The 24,013-nt window shown below is 32.2% G+C and overlaps 1 protein-coding gene across 1 annotated transcript in view; it reads left to right on the plus strand.

Annotated features, from left to right (window-relative positions):
• Positions 1-8,622: 8,622 nt before the first annotated feature.
• Positions 8,623-24,013, plus strand: part of LOC108906751 (lachesin-like) — a 125,197-nt gene continuing 109,806 nt past the window's right edge. The window contains exons 1-2 of the mRNA XM_018710105.1: positions 8,623-8,761; positions 14,145-14,220. Of these exons, the coding sequence (XP_018565621.1) occupies positions 8,623-8,761; positions 14,145-14,220 (215 nt within the window). The remainder of the gene's footprint in view (positions 8,762-14,144; positions 14,221-24,013) is intronic.

A 24,013-nucleotide genomic window follows, 5' to 3' on the forward strand; every position in this document is an offset into this window, starting at 1 on the left:
GCGACAATGGAAAATTATGTTTCCTTTGTATGGCTTTGTGGCGTGTTATTTTATTCACCATATCTTTTTGATTTCCAAAATAAAACGGCACTGAATTAACCGTGACCGATTGAAATTTAAGCAGAATCCGATCCTGTTCCGAACTCTTACGAAGGGCAACGGAGTTTAGCCTCCGCTGTTTGGTTGAAATGCCGTTTTGCCGCCTCGGAAAAGTCGCTACTGTCAATTGACTTCACACCTGGTATGATATGACGGGATGGTAAACGGGTATAAAACAAATGCCACGTAATTTGGCGAAACGACTTTTTTTTATTAAAAACCAGACTCCTAGCTTTAACCGGCATCACTTAAAACCCCTATTTCAAGTTTCATCCATTTATGATGCACATTTTTTATTGAGTCATAGTTTCGATAAAATGTTTTGGAAGCCTGGTAAAAAGTAAAAACGCGCTAATAACTCGAACGTTACGTAAACTCCTCTAATTATATCAGAACCACTAGCGGGGAAAAGTTAGGAAGGAATTTCTATATCCGCCGCAAAAACGCACTGACAATATTTGTGGTGTTAATATATCACCACCACCTAGAATAATCTTAATTAAGCAGTGTGTGGGATCCGCTCGGGTAAACCCGGTAACTTGTCAGGTCGAAGACAAACCCGCCCGGTAGTTCTACAGATTTTTAATTAAATTGATTAATTAAAAATCGTCGTCCGACCCGTTAGGTCCAGGTATTTCGTAATTTATCAGATCGTGAATGCAGAATATCCACAATTGTACACAAGAAATCGGGCAATGAACTTCCTGTCCTATTTTTAAACTTAGACAAAAAAATGTATGACCAGCGCTGCAGGTTTCATTTCTCGATTTGTCCGTTTCCAGTTTAGGTGTTCCTCTTCGTGTCATATGCGTGTAAATGGCAGCGTTTTATTATTTTCACACATAGAACCAAGTCGTAGAAGTATGCTAATAGAAGAGAACGAAAATTAGTACGTTTTAGTACAGAATATTTAGAAAAAATAATAGTGTGGCACAAGCGACATTACGGTGTTTGAGATTTGGCAAGGTTTAAATATCAACAGTAGATCAGAAGCGTTTCATTTTTCAGTGATGTAATTTCTATGTATACTATACCAAAATAGACTTACTTATATTTTTGTTTCTCTAAAACGACACGCACATGGGATTGCATTCCCAACATAGATCCACATGTGAAGAATCAGTCACTGCTTACAATTTTGGGATACCAGTGTAGAGTAGAAAAGAGCAGTAATGGCAATTTAGTGATGTAGTTACAAAACTACAATAAAAATACTTGAATGTATTAAAAATTCACGAATTGTAGGCAATCGACAGTGCATGTGAAGGGAGATAGTGCGGCAAAGAAAGCCTCTTTATAAATATGACCCCCAGTCAAAGGCATACCCTGTATAAATTCTGATACGAAATGTTTCTAACACTGTCCATCTGTTTAATTTAATATACATTTATTGGAACGAATTCATTTCCGATGAATTGCGTTTATTTAAAGCCAAATTGTATCCCAACATATTTTGTTATAATTTTTACTATTTGAAATGGCAAATGATTGATACTGTACAGAATTCCGGTGTTGATGAAAATTGTTTAGTCACTAGAAAATTTACTGTCATACAGGGTGTCTCGAAGCGAGGGTTCCATGGAAATAAATCTGTTAAGATCAAGTTACTTTAGTACAATTTTCTTTCCTACAAGTCTTCATTAAGATTTTGTAAAATATTTCGTAATTAAATGGACATTACATAAAATAAATGCTTCTTCTAGTTTCCGGTTTGTTCCTTATTTGATTTAAATCAGTGACAGACATTCAAAATAAAAAAAGAAACCTAGAAAAAATATAAATTGCGTATAAATGGTACTGTGCTAGTTTCTTATATATTTCGAATGCCTCGCATTATACCGATCGATTTTCCCTTTTCCAACGGACTTAATCGTATATACTCTTTTGTAGATTGGTAATGCCATTGTTGTAACGACTGTATTGTTCAATTTCAGGTCTGTGAGTCAATTGTTTTTGTTTTTGCAGAGCAGATGTGATATTTGCCTGAAAACTGTTGTCAACCAAAATTGTTTGTTACGTTCTACCGTACATTATTTGACAAATAATAGTTTCATTTCGTTTTATTTTGCGTAATGCGATATTATTCGTGATTTTGTGACCAGTGAATTATCAAAAGTTTAGTAAAATTTTCCACGCGAATCACATCGTGATCACAGTTTGTAGAAAATACGTAAAAGTTCTTTGCAAAACGAGCAGTGTATGCTTTCTGCCATGTACTCTATGTCGATGAACTGATGTTCTCGAACGGTGTGCGGAGGTTCTGGTTCCATAATCTTCTCTTCAACAGCTTTTTTATAATACGTGACAAGGACTGCCAACTTAGAAATACTAAACTTAGCATACTCGTGCGCTGTTGCCAAGTTTCTGTTGCAACTTTTCGCATTTATTTATGCGTATTGGGTAAAGAATAATGCTTGAGAAATGGAGATATATAATTTTAAATATTTTGAACTCTATTTTATTCAATATCTACAATAGGGTGGCCCAAAAAAACCGAATATTTTTTTTTCGTGTCTCATGTTTTAAGAGCCCCCTCAAAAAATCAGCTCAAAAAAAATTTTTTTTAGTGGTCCTCAAGATTTAGAATTTATTTATTTTTTAATTTTTTTCTCGTTATTTTATCATTTTCTAGGTTGAAAAAAATCTCGATTCTGAAAACTTCAAATCGATATTTTAATTTCTAAAGGTCACTCATAATTATTTTAACTTTAAAAGTAGTGTAGGTACCTAAAATGTTTTCTAGCGACCTCTAAAAATAAATATCAACGAACTAATATTTTTTTAAATTGAATTTGATGAACAAAAGAATATAAATAAATCACGAGACACTTAAAATATTCTCGAGGCAAAATTTGGTACCGCACTGTGAGTATCAAACATTTATAATTTTTTAATTTTTTAAAATTTGTGTCTCGTGATTTATTTCTATTCTTTTGTTCATCAAATTCAATAAAAAAATTTATTAGTTCGTTGATATTTATTTTTAGAGGTCGCTCGAAAACAGGTACACTACTTTTAAAGTTAAAATAATTATGAGTGACCTTTAGAAATTAAAATATCGATTTGAAATTTTCAGAATGAAGATTTTTTTCAACCTAGAAAATGATAAAATAACGAGAAAGAAAATAAAAAAAAAATCCATTTTTGACGATTTTGGAAATTTTTAAAAATTTTGAGCGACCTCTAAAAAAAAATTTGTTTTGAGCTGATTTTTTGAGGGGGCTCTTAAAACATGATAAACTAACATATTTTTACAAGCAAGTATCTCAATGTAGTTGCTTTCTAGTCACAAAGAATATTTTTCTTTGTATTGACAGCAATGATTTTCTAACAGGGTAGGGGGACTGTGTATATCTGCAAAATTTATAGTTACATTTTTTCTAAGTGTATCCCGCTGTGGAATGGCGAGCGGGCGGGTTAATCCAGGCATGGAAATTGTTGATTTTTTCCATATAGGCGTATAATTTCCTGCGTGATTGATTGTTTGTCACCGGTGTTTTATAGAAAGAAAAATTTAGTGTGTTGCAAATAGGAGATATAAGCGAATTTATATTGGTTAGAGGCGGGCGTTGTTTCCCAAGTAATGAGCTCTCCTCTCCGTACTTAATAGACAACTTCGAAGCTAAAACAGTGATTGATGAAGTCTGTAAATGTAGACTTGGAATTGCTCGCTGAATAATAGTACGGGGCAACAGCTCTTCCGGAATATAGGCAAAGGCTATCGTCGGGAAAGTTAAATACCACAGGATACAAGATTTGCGTATGCATATTCTCTGTTGATTCACTTTTCACACCACATCGGCTTTGTTTGTTGAGTTCATCAATCAAATTTTATGTTACGGATACACTTACTTGTGGAATTGACACTAAGTATGCTATTTTCTTTCACTGAATCCTTCGTAGCGGTTTTGTTTTAACTGTACTTCTACGTATAGCATAAAAAAAATCGTCTCTCCTAAGAAACCGCGTAAGTCAATTATACATTATTACAAAACGCTTTTCAAAAATGTGAAATTAGTAGGATAGAAAGAATTCACTATTTGGTATTTTCGACAACACTCACATTTTTCATATTTCGAAAATTTAATTAAATTACGTAGCCCTTAACTTTTAGGACTTAAGCAACTACACTAATGCAAAAAAGGTCAAAAGAATTTCCGAAATTTTTCCGTGATTTAGGTGAAAAATGGTCGTACCGGGAATAAAAAAAAGCATTTTGAAGCTCTAAAATTCTAGTTTTTAGATCTTTCGGTCGAAATTTTTTAGGAGCTACGATTATCATGCAATTCTAAGAAATAGGGCGACAAAAAAATTTTGCAAATTTTTTTTTTCCGGAGACCACAGACTTGGAAAAATTTTTTCAGCTAAACCATTGCATGGTTTGTTCAGCTTCAATTTCCTTTTTTTTAAATTTCGATACGACCATTTTTCATCGAAATATCGCACTTTTAATGGAAAAGGATCCTTTTGTATTCAATCATCGATATCTCGGCGACAAATGGTCGTATAGAGAATTGAAGAACAGTTTCGAAAACGGGAATAAATGTCCTATAATATGCTGTCGCAACTTTTCGGAATTTTTTTTTCATCTTTTACACGAATTTTGAAAAACAGGAAAAAAAGGGTGATTTATGGATTTTTAGAAAATTAACGGCTAAATTAGAAATATTCACGAAATGACTAATGTTAAGCATGACTTTTACAGTTCGATATACCCAGAAGAACCCTGTGAAGTTTCATCTCGTTCTAGCGAACCTTTTCTTTGTTTCAAACAGTCAAACTTTTGAAAAAAAATTAAAGGGTCACGTTTTTTGAGCTTAAACACTTCATAATCATGATTAAAATGGAAAGCAAAATTTTTTGAGGTTTTCTCACATTCCCCCAAATTGAAGTTGAAATTTATTATGAATTGTAAAAAAAAAATTCTACTGTCAGTCTCTATGGAAATATTTTATATATTTTTATACTAATTATAAATAAATGTATTAATAATAATTTTACAAATTAATTAATCCTTTAATCAATATACAAAATCCATAATCATATAAAAAGTATGAAAAAATAAAAATAAATTTGATTTTTTTGGGGGTTGAAGGGGTTAAATTAATTTTGAAGGGTTAAAATAATTTTTACAACGTTTTTTTTTATTGAGAACTATTATCTAAAACATTTTAAATTAAAAAAATGCATTTTTCGAAAATTTCATTTTTAAGGGGATAGGGGGTGGTTTTACAAGGGTACAAATAATCCAGAATTATTTTTTCGTCGAGCTACCTCAAAATTAAAACAAAAAGAAGGTTCTACGTCACATAGAAGCTGAGATATTACAAATTTGACATTGTCAGTTTTTTCCTGGTCGAGAGGAAGCTCCCCCCACCACCACTCCCTGAAGGGTTACTGCTGCGTACCCCTACTTTGACGGGCTCTGGATTGATCAATTATGGGCAAATTCAATTAAAATTAACAGGGCATAAAGTTTAAACTTTCATTTACAAAATGTTAAAATTTCAGGTCTTAATGTTTATAACTCTGTGATTTAAAAAAAAAATTGCTAACTCCGGACCTATTGGTCGAAGAAACTTGTTTTTTTTTTCAATTTGTAGGTTTTTTTACGAGCTTTCGAATGGTGTATATAACTTCTTTCAAAAGTTAAAAACCGCGTAGTTATTTTATTTGTTTATTAGGGAAAAAAGTGCCTTCTATTTGGTAACAATTATATACAACTAAATTTGAAAAAAAAATATTATTTTTTCAACTATAGGATATTTGGTGTCCCTTCGAAGAAAATGAGTCCAAAAAGAATGTTTTAGTCATAACCCTGCCCCCGGAATAGTCATTTGAAAATGGGCCTTTTTTTGCAAAAATGGGATAAATAAATGGAATTTTGCAATAACTATTTGACCGATCGAGCCCATCTTTTGCACATCTCTTAAGGATATAAAAACTCACATTTTGGGAAAGTTTAGTAAGATTTTATTAATTATTTAAAAAGTTATTAACAATTAAAGAAAAAGCACTTTTTCCGTTTATAAAGCAATTTTAACTTATAGTCTCATTTTAAAGATGAGTTCCTCTAAATCAAATCGTCTATTGAACTTTTTTGCTAAGATTAATAGTTTTTTTATAATAACGCGTAGAACGAAAAATATACTTCATGACCCATTTGATGAGACGCCTTTTGTATTATCATTCCTAAGACTTTCCAACAATAAAATCACGCCCAGTAATTTTTACGAGATCTCCATGATTTTTCATCTTCATTTTTTGGTATAAAACAGTAACTTAATTGTAGTCGCAGTAAAACCGGGAAAATTTATTTCGGGCAATATTTCTTGTTTTAACCGTGTTTAATTTAATTATTCATTTTTATAATACGTCCTGTATTTAAATAAAAAATAGTCGCGTTATGTGATCAACCGATATATTCTCGGAGCCTCAAACCCATAGACTCAATTCTTTACGCACAACGAAGAGAGTACGGCCCTGTACGTGGCGTAACGGCGTGCGAGTAAAAAACTAATAAAAAGTATGTAGCCTACGCCGATAAAAACTGTTTCTCTTACGAGAATAACTATTTTTGACTGCTCGACTAGTTGGTTCGCGATGTGTGTGTCGCGTGTGTGGTGAATTATGCTAAATATTTTCTGTAAGATTATAATAATTTTACTAAAGGGGAATCGATATTGACAATGACACGTAAATGAGAGTCATAGATGAAGATTTTATGTAGGTACTTAATTTAGTTAATAATAAATTTAAATATTAATTATTCGTAAATCATAATAGAGCACAATTTGTTTTGTGGGACTGTGTTCGAATTATATTAAAAAATTGACCGGTTGAGAGAACAATTTAAATTTATTTTTATTTATTTATTTATTATCTCTGTTAAACTAAACGATTTCTATGTTATTGTCAGAAACATTAATATGATCCCTTAAACTGTGATGGTAAATTTACATTATTTTTTCAGATCCCCTTTGTTTTCCTCATCGGTTGTCCATACAATTGGATCTCAAATCAATGGAAAAGGTAGGATTTTTTAAATTTGTTCCTTTATTTAGTTTTAGAGATTTTTCTATAAACATAACTTTTGATCTGAAAATTTTCGAGGCTTTTTTATATTTTGATTTTATATGCCATTTGAATAATTTTATTTAATACAGGTTTCTTAATATTTCGCTGTATCTACTGCCCAATATACACTCGATTTATATATGGACATTTCCCGTTTCCGAAAAAAGGGTTTGCTAGAAAGTGTCCATCCATATGATTAATTAATTTTTGGATTTGATTTGAACATCACATACGTGACTACTATTTGTTACCTTTATTAAGTAAAACACCCTGTATTATTTAATATTTTTGAAATGCATATATTTTTTTTAATTCAATTTAATTTGAATTTATTCATAAAACACTTTTTCTCAAAAAGTCCAAAATAGATATATGAATTACCAAGATGATCATTTTAGGTTGTCCGAACATTTTCCATCTGATGATATTCAATAAAAAACATACAGGGTGATTTACAAATGGTGAATTTTAAGAGGTATTTTCTGTAAAATTTTTATGTAGCGTTTGTTAAAAAGATACAAGGTTTTAAACCTCAAATTTAAAAAAAAAAAATTAAATAACTTAAAAACTAGTTAGTGAAATAATTTCAGTTTTTTTTAATCTACAATAGTGAATTTTTCTTAGTCGAATCTCAACAGACATATAAAATGTGCTTGCATTTGTTCGACATCGATAATCCCCAACGTTTTCGATATAAATGACAAAATTTTTTTGCACTTTGATATACAGGGTGGGGCATTTATCCCGAGGCAAAATAATATCTCTGTTGGACTCGATAATTTCGAAATATGTCTCATACAAAAATTGTAGGGCACCGAGGGAGCCATATTACGACTTCCGGTCTAGGCCGGAAGTGATATATTTAGACCGGAAGTTGATTTTTTTTATGGGAACGCCCATTTTTTACCGCGGATTTCGAATGAAAAACGAAAATAAAATACTTTTTGTTCTTGTTCTTTTTTCGATTTAACCCATATTTTGGCCATAATATGACCATACAAAAACAAAAAAAAAACAAGAATCTTGAGGGGACTATCTTGACATGACCTTGACCTTAACTTCAAGGTCGTTTGAAGATCAAATTCAAAATTTTACAATAAAATATGAACTTAACCTGAAGAACAAGATCAGATATCAAGGTCGTTTTAAGGTCGAAAGACTGTATAATTATTACCTACTTTGAGCAGAAAGTTAGGATAAATGAAATGGAGTTAATGTCGCTTATTTCAATTTTAAAAATCACGAATTCAAAACGAAAATGCAAACAAAAAATCAATTATGCCTTTTCAAAGAAATCCGTAGATCAATAAAGAAAATTTTTAATTCATAAAACCTGATCCATAAAACAAGATTTTAATTATCTCCCCTTTAAGTTCCCCTCTAAATTAAGTAATTATTATTTTTTTTACACTAAAACAATCTGAATTGGAATTATTGTTTTTAAATATGCTACCGGGAGGGTTTTGGCCTCCTGAGTACGAATCCGGAGTCAGAATTGCTCCTACACACTTCAGTCTTCGTAAAAAACTTCAGAAATCTGAAAAAACTACTACGTCCAGGTCGTTATTCCTGGGTAGTGCTAAAAGTAGTTGATAATTGTACAGTTTTTCGACCTTAAAACGACCTTGATATCTGATCTTGTTCAAATCTTTTTGTAAAACTTATCGCCCTTGTAATTCGAGGTCAAAAAAGAGGGTCCCGTTAAAATTTTTAATTTGATCTTCAAACGACCTTGAAGTCAAGGTCAATGTCATTTTCAAGGTTACGTCAAGATAGTCCCCTTTTCACCCTACAATTTTTGTATGAAACATTCTTTTAAAAAAAGTGATCCCAACAAGGTGCTCCGTTGTCTCAAGATTCTTGTTTTTTTTATTTTTTATGGCCAAAATCTGGGTTAAATCGAAAAAATAATAAGAAGCATTTTTTTCCATTTTCACAAAATCCGTTGTTTTCATTAAAAAAATCAACTTCCGGTCTAAAAACCGCTACTTCCGGTCCAGGCCGGAAGTCGTAATATGGATCTTTCAGTGGTACAATTTTTTTCTCAAACTTTTTTGGAAATAATCGAATCCAACCGAGATATTATGTATTTCGTCTCAAGATAAATGCCCCACCCGGTATATTCCGTGAATCAAAAGTGCCATGCTTTCATTTCATTATTACAGTATATCCATTAACGTCCTGATCATTTCAGTAACGTTCGATAATAATTCACGGCACTTTTGATTTTCGGAATATGTGAATCCTCTTGATACGTACGCCTATGGTCGTTCGGGTAAGTTCGTAGGTTCCGGCAGATATCTTTGGCTGCTGTCTTCACACCGGTAGTAAAATATACAAGATTCCGAAATATCTCGATTTTATCGAAAACGGCGCGGACAGTTTTTTTTTTAAATAAAAAATTTTTCGATTACCTTCCACATCCCCGCCACTGTGAGTGAGGAAAAAAGGAGGGGAGGGATATAGAGTGCACTGCTGGGGTCCAAAATCAAAAAAGGGGTGGTTTTTGGCCAATTGCGGGGGATGCGCATTCAACGGACCCTAAATTCGAGGAGTTGGTTTCGTAGCTGCCAGACATATGCTATTATTTGCATTCTTTCACTGCACCATTAATAACTAAGAGCAGTCTACGTCCCTGTCTTTAAGTTTGATGCCTTTATAAGGCGGCGATGGGGTGAACGTCTGCAGTGCTTATTATTATTAAGCAGTAAATACATAGTACAGGTAGTATGTGTCTGACACAAAGACAAAACACTTAGGGCTTGAGATATCTTGTTAATTAAATTGTACGCAGTGGTGTCATGTACTTACGTCGTGTGATGTACTTTTAATTTTAACGTAGCCTCACAATTTTCGTTAATTAAGACGTCAATACCTTCACGTACCGCGAAAGACGAGGAAAATATATTTTTCGTTTAAAAATTATTGGATGTTTTCAACAAAATATTTTCTATTCTGGTTTTTGTTTCATAATTTTAATGCGAATGAAAGTTTCTTTCGTTTGCTGCCATACGAGCTGTCGGATCTATTCGTCCAGGTACCATTTTAAGTAATTCTAGTGCGGTACACGGAAGGGGCGCGGTGCACAAATTTTCAGGCGGTCTTCATAGACAGCCGGACAAGATTCCTGCTTCTGTAAAACTATTTATTAATCGCCTGCCTCGACATGTTTCAAACATGGCCTCCTGGCTGATGTTTAATGCATTTGGCAAATGAAAATAATTCAACATTTTTTTAACAAACCCAATTCTGCCTATTATTTTCCTTCGAAAACCCGCATTTAGGTACGGCGAAACTTTTCCTGGGAGTAGTTTTGTAGGAAATTTAATTTTGAACAACTTTTATTGGAATTTTTCTCGAGTGATAGAACAAAATGTCAATAACAAAAGTTATGCGCAATGAAACCAGCTATCCATATTTGTACTATTTAATATACCTGAATAGGAAAGATTTCTGAGAAATATTCAACTCTATGTTTTGGTACGTAGATTGCGCCCCTAGCGGCCGAGCAACGAACTTGAAAACTGTTTCCAGCGATTTCTCTTGGTTGATTTATTAGACAAAATTTTGTTCCGAAGCTCTAGCGCTTATGCTTTCTCTAATATCGTACCTCGCCGACTTTAGTGGTACGCCCTGTATAATTTTTTGTATTTCAAAAAATTGAGCAAAAGAATTAACTTAAAATTTTTGTAGTAACACAAGATTCTAATCGTTTACAAAATTACAATGTACAACTTTAAAGTAGTAGTAAAAATTTCACGTACAATTATATTTTAATCAGGATGTTTTGTATATATACAGTGTGTTTTGTAGCTAAAGCACTATAAATTCAGAAGCAAGAGCGTCAAAAAATTAAACTGTTTTTTTCTTAAAATACAGGCTGTCTAAGGTTATTCTTTAAATTAAATTGGGTTATTATTATTTTAATACGAATTCATCAATCATTTTGTTTTGAAGGCCGTACCATGGCAACTTGATCTAAATCGGCTTATTCTCATCTAAGGAGGCTAACTTTGTGGCATGGCGTATTCGTTCCTGAACACCCTGTGTATGAAATAATAGCAGTTGGTTGACTTTGGGCCAACCAATTGCGTTTTTTTTTTAATTTTACGTTATAATACAATCTTGCAAGGAACCTAACCTCAAAAAAGATATGTCAGAATGTCATCTGGAAAGAACATAGATAACGACCTCTACCGGACTGACTAACAACACTAACGCATTTAGCACACTCAAAAAGTTGTCCGTGCCAATTTTCAACGAATTCCATTGTTTTTTCGTAAAGATATGGAAAAAATTTCCAAAACAAAAAACAATAGGCCCAAGGCCCACAGGAAAACTCCGTTTTGTTTTTAAATTACTTTTATATTGGTCGAATCTACAGGGTGTTCTGTTTAAAACATCGCAATCGCTAAATAGCTTTTTGTGTCGCTTTGTAAAAAAGAAAGTATGCTAAAGCAGAACAGTAAATTCAAAATTCCACATAATTTTGTCCCACCCTGTAATATTTCGTTATCCGAAACGATGGGAAACTTTACCGACTTGGTAAACACGGCGAACCGTTGTGCGGGAATTAGAAAAAAAAAACGTAAAAACGTTGTATGATAGACGAGTAATAATTTCGTTCAGTGTGAGTTGGCTTTGGTGGTCAGTACGGATATGAAAGTAGCCGGGGGCGGTTCTACTTAAATAACCTTTACAGTGGTCTTCCCATTGTTCGGAATCAAACCAACAAAATTACGGCCAAATATGATTTTGGCCGTTTCGTTCGAAATTTACCGTACAGGGCGCGAACGTTTCGGTTTTGTTTTCATTCCTAGGAACTACTTGAGATTTTACTTCGAATCATTACAGGGTGATTCATAAATAAGCACAGAAGCTCTTGGTTCAAATGGTCATTTTTGATAAAAAAAAAAACAGCGGAGTGTTATTAAATTAGAGGGTGGAAATTGGAGATAGGGGTGAAAATGTACCTCTTTCAGTTTTTTAATTGTAGCTCGAAGACGAAGCAAAATTTCGCTATAGTTCATAGGAAAAATTATTTAGAGAATTGAAAAAATTTAAAGGGAAAATTTTATGCAAAAAATCGTTAATAAACAATTTGAAAAAGAAGCAAAAAATTCGATTTTTTTTTTACTCTTTTGCCTCTAGTTTTTTTTGAGTAAAGATAGGTATAGGCATTGCTTCATAGAAAAAAAAGCAGATAAAATTTCCTTCAAAATAAGAGGTTGTAAAGTTTTTTTGGATGAAAATTGACTGATATATGGCCGCTCAAACTTATAATTTTTCGATTTTCGTCGCGTTTATCCTTATACGTTTTAATTCTCATTTTTTTCAAAAGAGGAAGGAAATAAGACGTTTAAGGATTTTCATCACGTGACTTGTTCGAAGGGTCATTAAAAATGAAAAAACGGAGGGGTGCTATTAAATTAGAGGGTTGAAATTGAAGATAGGGGTGAAAATGCACTTTTGCAGTTTTTTAAATATAGCACGAAAACGAAGCAAAATTTCGGTATAGTTCATAGGAAAAATTTTGTAGAGAATTGAATTTACCGTCGAAATGGCTTATTTAAAAAATTTAAAAGAAAAATTGTATGAAAAAAATCGTTAAAACAGTTTTAAAAAAAGCAAAAAAATAAGAGTTTTTTATTTTGTTTACTTTTATGACTAACTTGTGAAAATCTTTATTTATTATTAACAAATAAAACTTCAAATAATTTTTTATTAAGTAAAGAACCAATTTGTTGTAAAAATAATAAGAATTATAATCATTATTATGTTAAAAACGACGAAAATCTAAAAAATATTTAACTTTGACCGGTTATAACGGTCAATATTAGTCTAAAAACTTTTGAAAACGCATCATTTTGAAGGGAACCTCAACTAGTTTTTTTGTACAGCAATTTTCTTTGCCTACTTCTACTAAAAAAAAAAATAGAGTCAAAAATGTAGAAAAAATCTAAAATCTTAATTTTTGCTTTTTTTTTAAATTGTTTATTAACGATCTTTTTGCATAACATTTTTCTGCAATACTTGCCGTTTAAAAGTTATAAGCAATATCGCCCAAAACAGTCTCAAAAGAAACCCCACCTAAAAATCACATTAGCGGTGGAAGGATCAAGTAGTCGTTGGAAAATAATTGAATGTTCGTTGTTTAAAATGCATAAATGTCATTAAGAATAAATAAAAGGATTAAACTCGATAATTCTTTAATACAGTTAAAGTTTGTAAACCTTATTTTTTATAAAAACCCCCCATAAAAAAATCGAGGGGTGTTAGATCTGGTGACTTTCCGGGCCACTGAATAGGTCCATTAAGCCCAATCCTTTTTCCTGGGAAAGTGTTAGCTAACTGTCTATTGGTGCACAATCCTGGCCTTGTGCTGAAACTGTAGGTTTCTCCTTAGCTGCAAAGGCACCTTTTCCAGAAGTGCAGAAAGTTCTTCTTGTAGGAAATGTATGTGGGAGAATTTTGGTAAAAACGTTTTGTTCCGCATCTGACCGGGAGATACTCTCGACGCGCGTATTTGCGAAGTCATGGGCTAGGGGGCCCCCCCCTACACACCAGGCCGCATACAAGAGTTTCCAGTTAGTTTACACGACTGCTTTAGGCTGCATGCGTCGCCTTTGTCTGTGTTTACATCTGCTAATATTTGACTTGTTACCGCAAAACCACAGCCGAGCCACGAGCGGTACTTCCACCATTCGATACGTACGTTTCGAAGTTCGGGAACTTATCGGCGGGCGACGCGGCTAGCAGTAAACTAGGAAATCGGCTGTATGAAGAAAAGTTATAAGCACATCATGGACTATTTGAGATATTTTTCATCGGGGGGGTATATCTAGATGAACAGTTAACTGAAAGAAGCAACAGGAGATTGGGGGTCGAGAGGGGTCAGAGAGGCGCACGCCTACGGGCGGCAGCACGCGACTGTGCAGCGGGTTAAGCCGTAACAGCCACATTTATAGACAAGTTCGCAGAGAGCAAGCCTGTGCCGTTTCTGTGTCCTGTGTCCCGCACGGTCTTTTTCTGTTGTTCATTTGGGTAAGGCGATATACTCACTCGTTCCATTTATATTTTGCATCCCCCCCCCTCTCGCCCAGGGAAGAAGCGTGTATCTTATGTTGCTTTAGCACACGCGACGACTCACTTTGCGAAGTTTTTAAACACTTTTTAAAAATCGTCCTATTCGCCCACAACTTTATTTGATTTTATTGTGAACCGCGCCGCCTCGAAACAAAAAATTTTTTATTCGAAACGTGCGCGAATTTGTTTAAAAATCCGTGTGTTCATGATTGATCGCCATATCCGGAATTATTTGACGGGAAAATAAAAGCTAATTAGCGTCAATAAAGCGACTAAAGCGTTTCACTTATTCGGGGCATTTAAGACTGTTTAAAAAACAGTGGAACCGGGAAGGAAGGATCTAAGGAGAATTTTGTTTTTCGAGGAGAGACGCTAAACGGATTAAATATTATTTCCTGGAGGTTTGATTTCGTCATTATTTTTTATCAACTCATTTATGTTGTAATAAAGCAAATTCTTTCGAAATTAAACTGATCGGAATGTCCCTTAATACCCCAATACCGAATAATTCTGTTTTAATATCACCACTTGCGTTTTCCTCTGGTATAAACGATAAAACTAGTCATTGATTAAAAAAAATATTATCCTCGACTCGAATAGTAAGTTATTTTAATTCATTTTCCGAAATTTTTGGGAGGAATATTAAAATTTTACCATATTTATTCAATTACAGTTATTTCAATTGGCTCATAAGTGCAAAAAAAACGTTGAAGTCATTTGGGTTAGTTGTTAAAATTTGTGTAATTTACGTTATTTCAAAAGTGTAGTAAAAATTTGCTTCATGTCTAATTCGTTCCTTGGAGATTTATTTTTTAAGCATATTTGAAAATTTAAATCATTACTTTGTTTTCCTCTAACATACATCAAAAAAGTATTAAGTACAACACGATCAATTGTTTAAATTCATTTTCCGAAATTTTTAGTAGGCGTATTAAAATTCTATTTCTATTTCTCTGTGTTATATTTTACAGCACAACGGAATTGACTCAAAAGTACATTAAAAATATTTTCATTTAGTTATAACTTCAAAATTTTAAGTTGCTGCCTCGCATTTTTTATTATTTCTTGTTTTTCTTTCATATAAATATGTTCATTGTTAATTTACATTATTTCGAAAGTATAGTAAAAACATTTAAATTGCCCCCTGACATTTTTTTACTATAAATATTTTTATTATTTGACTTATAAAAGTATAGTAAAAATTTGCTTCATGTCTAATTCGTTGCTTAGTGATTTTTTAAGCATATTTGAAAATTAAAATCACCACTTTGTTTGCCTCTAACATACATAAAAAATATTAAACACAACTCGGTCAATTGTTTAAATTCATTTTCCGAAATTTTTAGTAAAAGCATTAAAATTCTATTTCCATTTCTCTCATACTTTAGGTACTGGCTCAAGAGTACATTAAAAATGTTTTCATCTAGTTGCAACTTTGCTGCCTCGCATTTTTTATTATTTCTTGTTTTTCTTTAATATAAATAGGTTCATTGTTAATTTACAGTATTTCGAAAGTATAGTAAAAACTTTTAAATTGCCCCCTGACATTTTTTTACTATAAATATTTTTATTTCACTTATTTCAAAAGTATAGTAAAAATTTGCTTCATGTCTAATTCGTTGCTTAGTGATTTTTTAAGAATATTTGAAAATTAAAATCATCACTTTGTTTTCCTCTAACATACATAAAAAATATTAAGCACAACTCGGTCAATTGTTTAAATTCATTTTCCGAGATTTTTAGTAGGAGCATTAAAATTCTATTTCTATTTCTCTCATATTTTGCTGGCTCAAGAGTACATTAAAAATATTTTCAGTTGCTGCCTCGCATTTTTTTTATTTCTGTTTTTCTTTCATATAAATATGTTTATTGTTATTTCACATTATTTGGAAAGACAAGATCTTTTAAATTTCCACCCCACATTTTTTATTTTATTTTATTATAAATATTTTTATTATTTTACATTATTTCAAAAGTACAGTAAAAATTTGTACCTTATTGAATTTTTTAAGCATGTATGAAATTTAAAGACAAAATGTGTATTAAATTACCACTTTGTTTTCCTTTCACAAAAACTAGTGATTGACTAAAAAAATATATTAACCACAAGAAATTTTTATCAAGAAAATTTGACATTTTCTATATCTGTAATTATTCTTACTTTTCTTATTTTTAATACATAACTGAATTGGCTCACAAGTACAATAAAAGCATCGTTTTTTTATTGTAGATTAAATTTTTATTATTTCTTAATTTGAATATTAAAATTGTAGTTAGGTATTTCAATTTTCCTTATATTTAGACTTAGTAAAAGTGTATTAAAAATAAAGGCTATTTGTTGAGGGATGTTTTATGAACTGCGTTGGGAGAGCGCCGAGATTTTTACATACTTATCGAAAATATATCACTAGACATCGGAGAGCTAAGAATTTTATTGGTATTTGGAAGCGAAATACCATAAAGTCCTAAAATTTTTCGACCGTGATATAAAGCGAAATTATAGAGGAATTTGAAGTCTTATATACATGAAACCGATCGTTTCTGTTATTTATTTTATTCTCGTAGAATAATGTCTGCTTAGTTCAGTTTTATTGAAACCATGTTCGATTTGCACAGAAGTAGCCGATATCGCCTTTAACCGTTACCGTTGAAGCAGTGCGCTTCTAAATCAAGGCGATAATACAGTACTTGAATACGGTGTATTAAATTATACCGGGTGATTCAAAATTCAGTACAAAGAATTTAGGGCGTATTTTTCAGGTCATCGAAAACTAAGCATTTGTTTATAGGAAAAAAAAGTATTATTTTGGCCTCAAAAATACACTCCTAAATTCTTTATACTGAATTTTGAACCATCCTGTGTACATAAAACTATATATATACAGGGTGTTCATAAGCCTGAGGTCATATTCGGAGAGTCGGGCGCAATTTTTTTTTCAGCCGGGGAAATATTTCGTAATAAGATCGTTTTTTGCCTTTATAATTGATATGCGAATAAAAAAAGCTCGCGCGAAAAAAAACGAATGATGAAGATAAAACGAATTAGCAATTAGAAGTCCAGCACTCGGACATTGATAAGCCTTTCTGGACAGAGCCGCAAAAATGCAATCTCACCGAGGGCCAACACATAAAAGCATTTTGTTGAATTAAGCGTTTTCAACATTCTTGATTCATCCAACTGGAAATTCCATATGCACATTCCATAATCACCGAGACTTAAAACTCACGATTTATGCGGGTTTTAATTGTTTAGACTCTTCACCGTATAATACACGTTTTATATAGACCGTTGGTAACTTCACTTGCCGCGAAGGCCTGAAAAATTTTACAATAATCGGCGTATAAAAAAATGCGCGCGGATGGGGATGGGTCGTTGTTATATAGGAGGTTTTTTTCGTACCGGGAATTTAATTCTGTCTCCATAGAAACATGCGCGATTTTTTTCGAAACCTGGGAGAAAAAAGAATTTGAAAGGTTGAGCGGACTTTTCTATGTGAAAAAATGTTCAAGTATCTGGATGCGTTATTTGAGGCTGTGCAACATTTTTAAAATTCGAAAATATTTTTCAAAATTTTTTCAAAAAATTATTTTGCGAAAACTACCACACCGATTTTAATGAAATTTGGTGTGTTGTTTTTTTGTACTCTAAAGTTTTTTTTTACCGAAATTAGAATGACCTCGGAGCAATTAAAATTTTTAGAAAAAATTATCCAAAAAACTTGATTATTTTGCCTTTTTTCATCAATCATTGCTATTTTGCAACATCGGTAATAAATTTAAACATTTTTAACTTACAGTATACTGTACAAAATTCAATTCTAAAACTTTTTTTTCCTCTTCAATATTCTTCCAAAATGCATAGGTTCCAAGATATAAGTAAAAAACTCAGGCACTTCTTTAAAATTTTTTAAACATTTTTGCAATTTTGAAAACGTTCCGGACCTCGCCCATAGATAAATAATATGGTTTGTTTGCAGAGGACACCCTGTATATCGATTAACTTAAAACGAAATTATTGTACATTCAAGCACAAGTTGAATTTTTTTTTACAAAAATAATTTGTTCGCATGAAATGGAAAATAAAAGTTTTTCCCTCTTCTACCCCATCCATGAACACTCTGTATATTGACTGGGGCACTAATATTTTATACAGGTGAAAGTATATGATGAAATTGTTATTTTTTGTTCATTTAAACGTAAGTTGATATTTTTTAATAAAAATTTTATGAATCTAAAGCACAATCCTAAAATTATTGTTAATTGCCTTATGGTGATCGAAAATACCGCTAAATATACAATTAATTGTAAAAATAATATTTTCTGTTATTATTAAAATTCATTTATTCCAAGCAAATATTACCTGTTTTTTTAGAAATAGAGGATTGGATTACGCCTTCATAAAAATATCAATGAAACATCGTTGTTAAGCTTTGAGGCAATTTCTACAAATTTTTTAAATTCAAAATGTCCATATAAATAATATTTTTAAGTTCTATTCGGTGATATTTGCTGAGGTTTTTTTCATAGCTCCAATAATAATAATATACCGCCCCTTCCTTTGTAAGTTCAGTGAATAGCGCAATGCGCAAATCGAAATAAAAATGATTGAGATGTACGTATCGTATAAAACATACTGTGGGGCTACGACTACGTCGCCGCCCCCGTATAAGCCGGGAGGCGACTCGAGAGAAAGGTGCGGCTACTATTTATCGCAGGTATCTGCAGCAGACTTACGAAATTGCAGAAAATATAGAACAGCAGTTTTTTTATTATCATTCACCAAACCATTTATGTGGGAATCAGTGAACCCTTATCGAGTCCGTAGTCGTTTGGTTTAGAAGTAGATTTACGATGTATTAATTGGTTAAATTTTTCCTTTTTTTTTTACTAATTCGTCCATATATTTTTTGATGGATCGATAACTGGAATGGAACCTTCGAAGATGAATAGGGCCAAATCAGGATTTAGATAGAAAATGCGCCCTGCCGCCACATATTTTATCAAACAGAACCTATTTAAAGTATTTATTAAATGTTTATACATATATTTTTATATACCGAGTGTAACTTTAAGTGGGGGGGTCAGTGTTTTAGGGGTAATAGTACGTGTTGCCCTGAATAAGAATCTGAATTTTTTTTAATCAAATAAATAGTCAAGTTAACAATTAGTTTTTTTTAAATGCACTTTAATACTTGTATGCGCCGCCACTGTATTATTCATGTATTACAAATGCATGAATTGTAGGCAACCTACAGCGCGTGTGGAGGGAGATAGTGCTGGTTTTGAGGTGGATGTCACATAATAAAAGTGTAGGTCCCTAGATTTGGGCGAGGTCCGGAACATTTTCAAAACTGCAAAAATGTTTAAAAAATTTTAAAAAATGCCTATTTTATCTGAGTTTTTTACTTGTATCTTGGAACTTATGCATTTTGGAAGAATATTGAAACGGAAAAAAGTTTTAGAATTGTATTTTGCACAATATACTGTGAGTTAAAAAGGTTTAATTTTATTACTGACGTTGCAAAATAGCAATAATTGATGAAAAAAAGGCAAAATAATCAAGTGTTTTAAATAATTTTTTAAAAATGTTTTAATTGCTCCGAGGGCATTCTAATTTTGGTAAAAAAACTTTATAGTATAATAAAACAACACACCAAATTTTATTAAAATCGGTTCGATAGCTTTCGCAAAATAGTTTTTTGAAAAAAAATTTTAAAAACAATTTTTCGAATTTTCAAAACGTAGCAGAGCCTCAAATAAAGCATCTAGATACTAGAAAAAAAATAAAAAAAAGAGTGTTAACTTTAAAAATTTACTGTGGCCATCCTTATCAACCGATTTCAATTTTTCAAAAACCATTTGAAAGGTTGAGCGGTTTTTTCCATGTGAAAAAATTTTCAGGTATCTAAATGCTTTATTTGAGGCTGCGTAACATTTTGAAAATTCGAAAATTTTTTCAAAATTTTTTTCAAAAAATTATTTTGCGAAAACTATCGAACTGATTTTAATGAAATTTGGTGTGTTGTTTTATTATACTATAAAGTTTTTTTTACCAAAATTATAATGCCCTCGAAGCAATTAGAACATTTAAAAAAAAAATTATCCAAAACACTTGATTATTTAACCTTTTTTTCATCAATTATTGCTATTTTGCAACATCGGTAATAAATTTAAACATTTTTAACTTACAGTATATTGTACAATATGTAATTCTAAACCGTTTTTTTCCCCTTCAATATTCTTCCAAAATGCATAGGTTCCAAGACATAAGTAAAAAACTCAGATAAAATAGGTATTTTTTTAAATTTTTTAAACATTTTTGTCTATAGTGGTATCTATTTATTTAAAATGCTGGTACTTCTGGAAAAAACTCATTCCTCCTTAGCACTTAATAAAGTTGCACTTTGATTTTGGAATTAATTGGCAAATTCAGCACGCGCGACAGCCGTTTCGATACCCTTTAAATTGTAATAACGTTGTTTTTTTCAGTTTATACTGGACTTCTAAAAATAAAATTGATGCCATTAATGACAATCATTATCGCAATGTGGGTCGTTTTTTATTAAAAGCTGTCTTATCGGGCCGTGATAGATGTATCGATGCAGTCACATTTATCGAAACAATGGTTTTGTGTGTACAACTTTTTAAATATACACGCCGTTTGTATCGAAATCTCATAGATCATTTCACGGGTAATAAAGGATCGAGTTTTATATTTGGCGTCGGGTACATCACTCATATCTGCGGGTGTCCAGAATTAATTAGTACACTGCTATAAAGAATAATTCGCAGATATAAAAAGCCCATTTGCTAAATTGGAAGCATTATACACTCTTATTAAAAATGAACTGGCGCAAGAACGATTTTACTAGTTTCAGCGGGTGCAACTTTAAAGGACGAAATTTCATTAAAAAATGTATGTCTTTAAACTCCCCGCTAAAAATAGATTATCGCGACGTTTTATGAAGTGATACATTTATATCTTCATTGTTAACATTTCTGGAAAGCTTATTTACCGGGAATTGTATACATACCTGAGAATTATGTAATACACGGGTTCCTGATATTCTAAATTTAGAACTGGTTCGATGGCGTAAGCGAAAAATCAATTTTTCTGCCTTGTGCGGGACATCTTTTCCAATTAACATTTTAAAGTCAGATCTGAGTATTGTCCGCTAAAGGTCAATTTTATCAAATACGGATCCGTATTTCGTACAAATTAACCACTGTTTAACTGAACGAATTAAATTAATTTTTTCCAAACAGGGATTGAATCATTTGATCGGAACAAATTTGAACGACATAATTTTAAACATTTCAATGATCCACACCACTGCGCTCGTTTAAAATGTGGCCGATATTTTTGTAACCAGAGTGTTGAATAATTTAATTACGTCGCATATCAAAAACAATTTCAAAATGCGTCGAAATTGCCACTGGTTAAATTATAAAATCGTGATGTGAAAATGATTTATTGAAGAAAATGGCGATGTCGCCGGTGATTACAAACAAATTGTCCCAGGGTCAGGCAAAAGCCGCTCGGGAATTCGCTCTTTTTTTTACTAAATAGAGCTTATATTTAAGGCGAACGCCGCGCCCGAATTATTCTTGAACTTCTGAGAGATGAAGTGAGCAAGTAACAATAGAATAGACATCATACGATACAAATTTAAACCGTCAAAAATAATTAAAAGCGAAAACTCGGGTGGTTTTTTTGCCTGTTTGTTTCTGTGCGAGATTTTTCATTCACTTTCTATAATTGTTCGAAATAACAGTGTTTTACCTACAAATAAAACCACCTGCAATTTTTGATTAGGAAGTATAGCGTGCTAGATAACCGCAGTTTTTCGTCCGCGGTAATTAGTAGGCTTTGGATATTGGCTTACTAATAGTTTCAAATACGTGACGAGTAAGAAATTTTTTATAAAGTTTCCGTTCGTACATAATGACGGCGCGTATGGGGGCAAACATCACGTGCTATTAGTTCTGTTTTCGCCGCTCGCTGCTAAATTATGTGTCTGCGACTTTAAGCGATGTCACTTGGTATGCTACTATTGACGTAGCCGAGTTCTATTGAGGGAGTATGGTCCCGCGCCGGCCTTTTATCTTCGGAAAATTTAAATCTGTGTATAAGGGCAGATATTCTGTTACTTATTGACAGTTCAACACAAATCGCCTTCTGCTTTTGTTGTATTCCCACAATGCTACCAATATTTCAGGTTGCCGCCGAAATGGGGGACGCTGGATTTATTTTCAAAAGTGTGGTAAAAAATGAGAATTCTCTTTATATTTTTGTGGGCGCCTAACTGTTGATATTTGTTAAATCGGAGAAAACTTTTGTTTTTGTTTTTTAATTAATTTAATAGACTCTTTTCCTGTGACGCCACATATTTAAGGCAATCCGCAATAAGCTTGTTTAAGATCGTTAACAAAAAATTAATTTTTGTGCCACTTGCATCGAAAGTACGTATATTTTTTTTAAGAACTACGTTTTCCTGTACGGTATACGGAAGCGTATAATCCAGGATGACCCAAATTAAAATATAGAGCCTATAAGATTAATGACATAAATAAATACAGGCATGGAGAGATAAAACGGCAAATGAATAGTGATGTTCATGGGCTTTAGATTTGATTTTAATATTGTTAAAACGCGACTCTTAGTAAATACGACCGTAAGGACGTAAAAACGCTTAATCTATTTTATACGTAATTTTTTTATTTTTTTATGTGTAACAGTGAGTACCGATTTTTTTTAACCTTTTTTTTTAATAATTCTCATGTCTCCGCCGCTGGACAAGCTATTGTGACATCAGACAATTATTTTGAGGGAGAAATTGATGGAAAAAAGTTTGAAATTACGTAACTGTGATGTACAGGGTGTTCTAAAACGTCTTTCTTCATAAAACGGCCTACATATCTACACGTCGTTTTTTAGAAGGGAGGGGGGTATCTTTGAATCACTGGCGCCATTGTACCCGGGCTAGGAATCAAATCAAGCTTACTAGACTCTGTTTTTGGGGATGTTCTATTCTCACAATTTTTTGGGCTATTTTTGAAATTTTTGACTTGTCTAAAAGACGTGTTGTTAGTGTTCTTGAGAAATTTGTTCCTTTATTTGGCCGTTTTGTAAAAATTTTGGGAATGTTCATATTTTGGTAATTTTTCCTACGGAATATTCATAAACATACAGTTCAAGAAAATTAGGACATTTTTTTTTAGAGTAAATGTGACAAAACCAGCGTTTTCAACGAGTTGGAAAACGTATTTTTGGCTGCTTTTATAAAGATTTTGGACGCTTTCATATTTTGGTAATTTTTCCTACAGGATATACATAAACTATAATATAGCTCAATAAAATTAAGACAGAATTTTTTTTTTGTAGTTAGAGTAAATCTTACACAACCAGCGTTTTCAACGAGTTGGAAAACGTACATTTGGCTGCTTTTATAAAGATTTTGGACACTTTCATATTTTGGAAATTTTTCCTACAGAATATACATAAACTATAATATAGTTCAAGAAAATTAAGACAAACATTTTTTTTTAGTTAGAGTAAATCTGACAAAACCAGCGTTTTCAACGAGTTGGAAAACGTATATTTGGCTGCTTTTATAAAGATTTTGGACACTTTTATATTTTGGTAATTTTTCCTACAGAATATACATAAACTATAATATAGCTCAAGAAAATTAAGACAAAATTTTTTTTTTAGTTTGAGTAAATCTGACAAAACCAGCGTTTTCAACGA

The sequence above is a fragment of the Anoplophora glabripennis genome, unplaced genomic scaffold, assembly GCF_000390285.2.
Source record: "Anoplophora glabripennis isolate ALB-LARVAE unplaced genomic scaffold, Agla_2.0 scaffold5, whole genome shotgun sequence".
Classification (NCBI taxonomy): Eukaryota; Metazoa; Arthropoda; class Insecta; order Coleoptera; family Cerambycidae; genus Anoplophora; species Anoplophora glabripennis.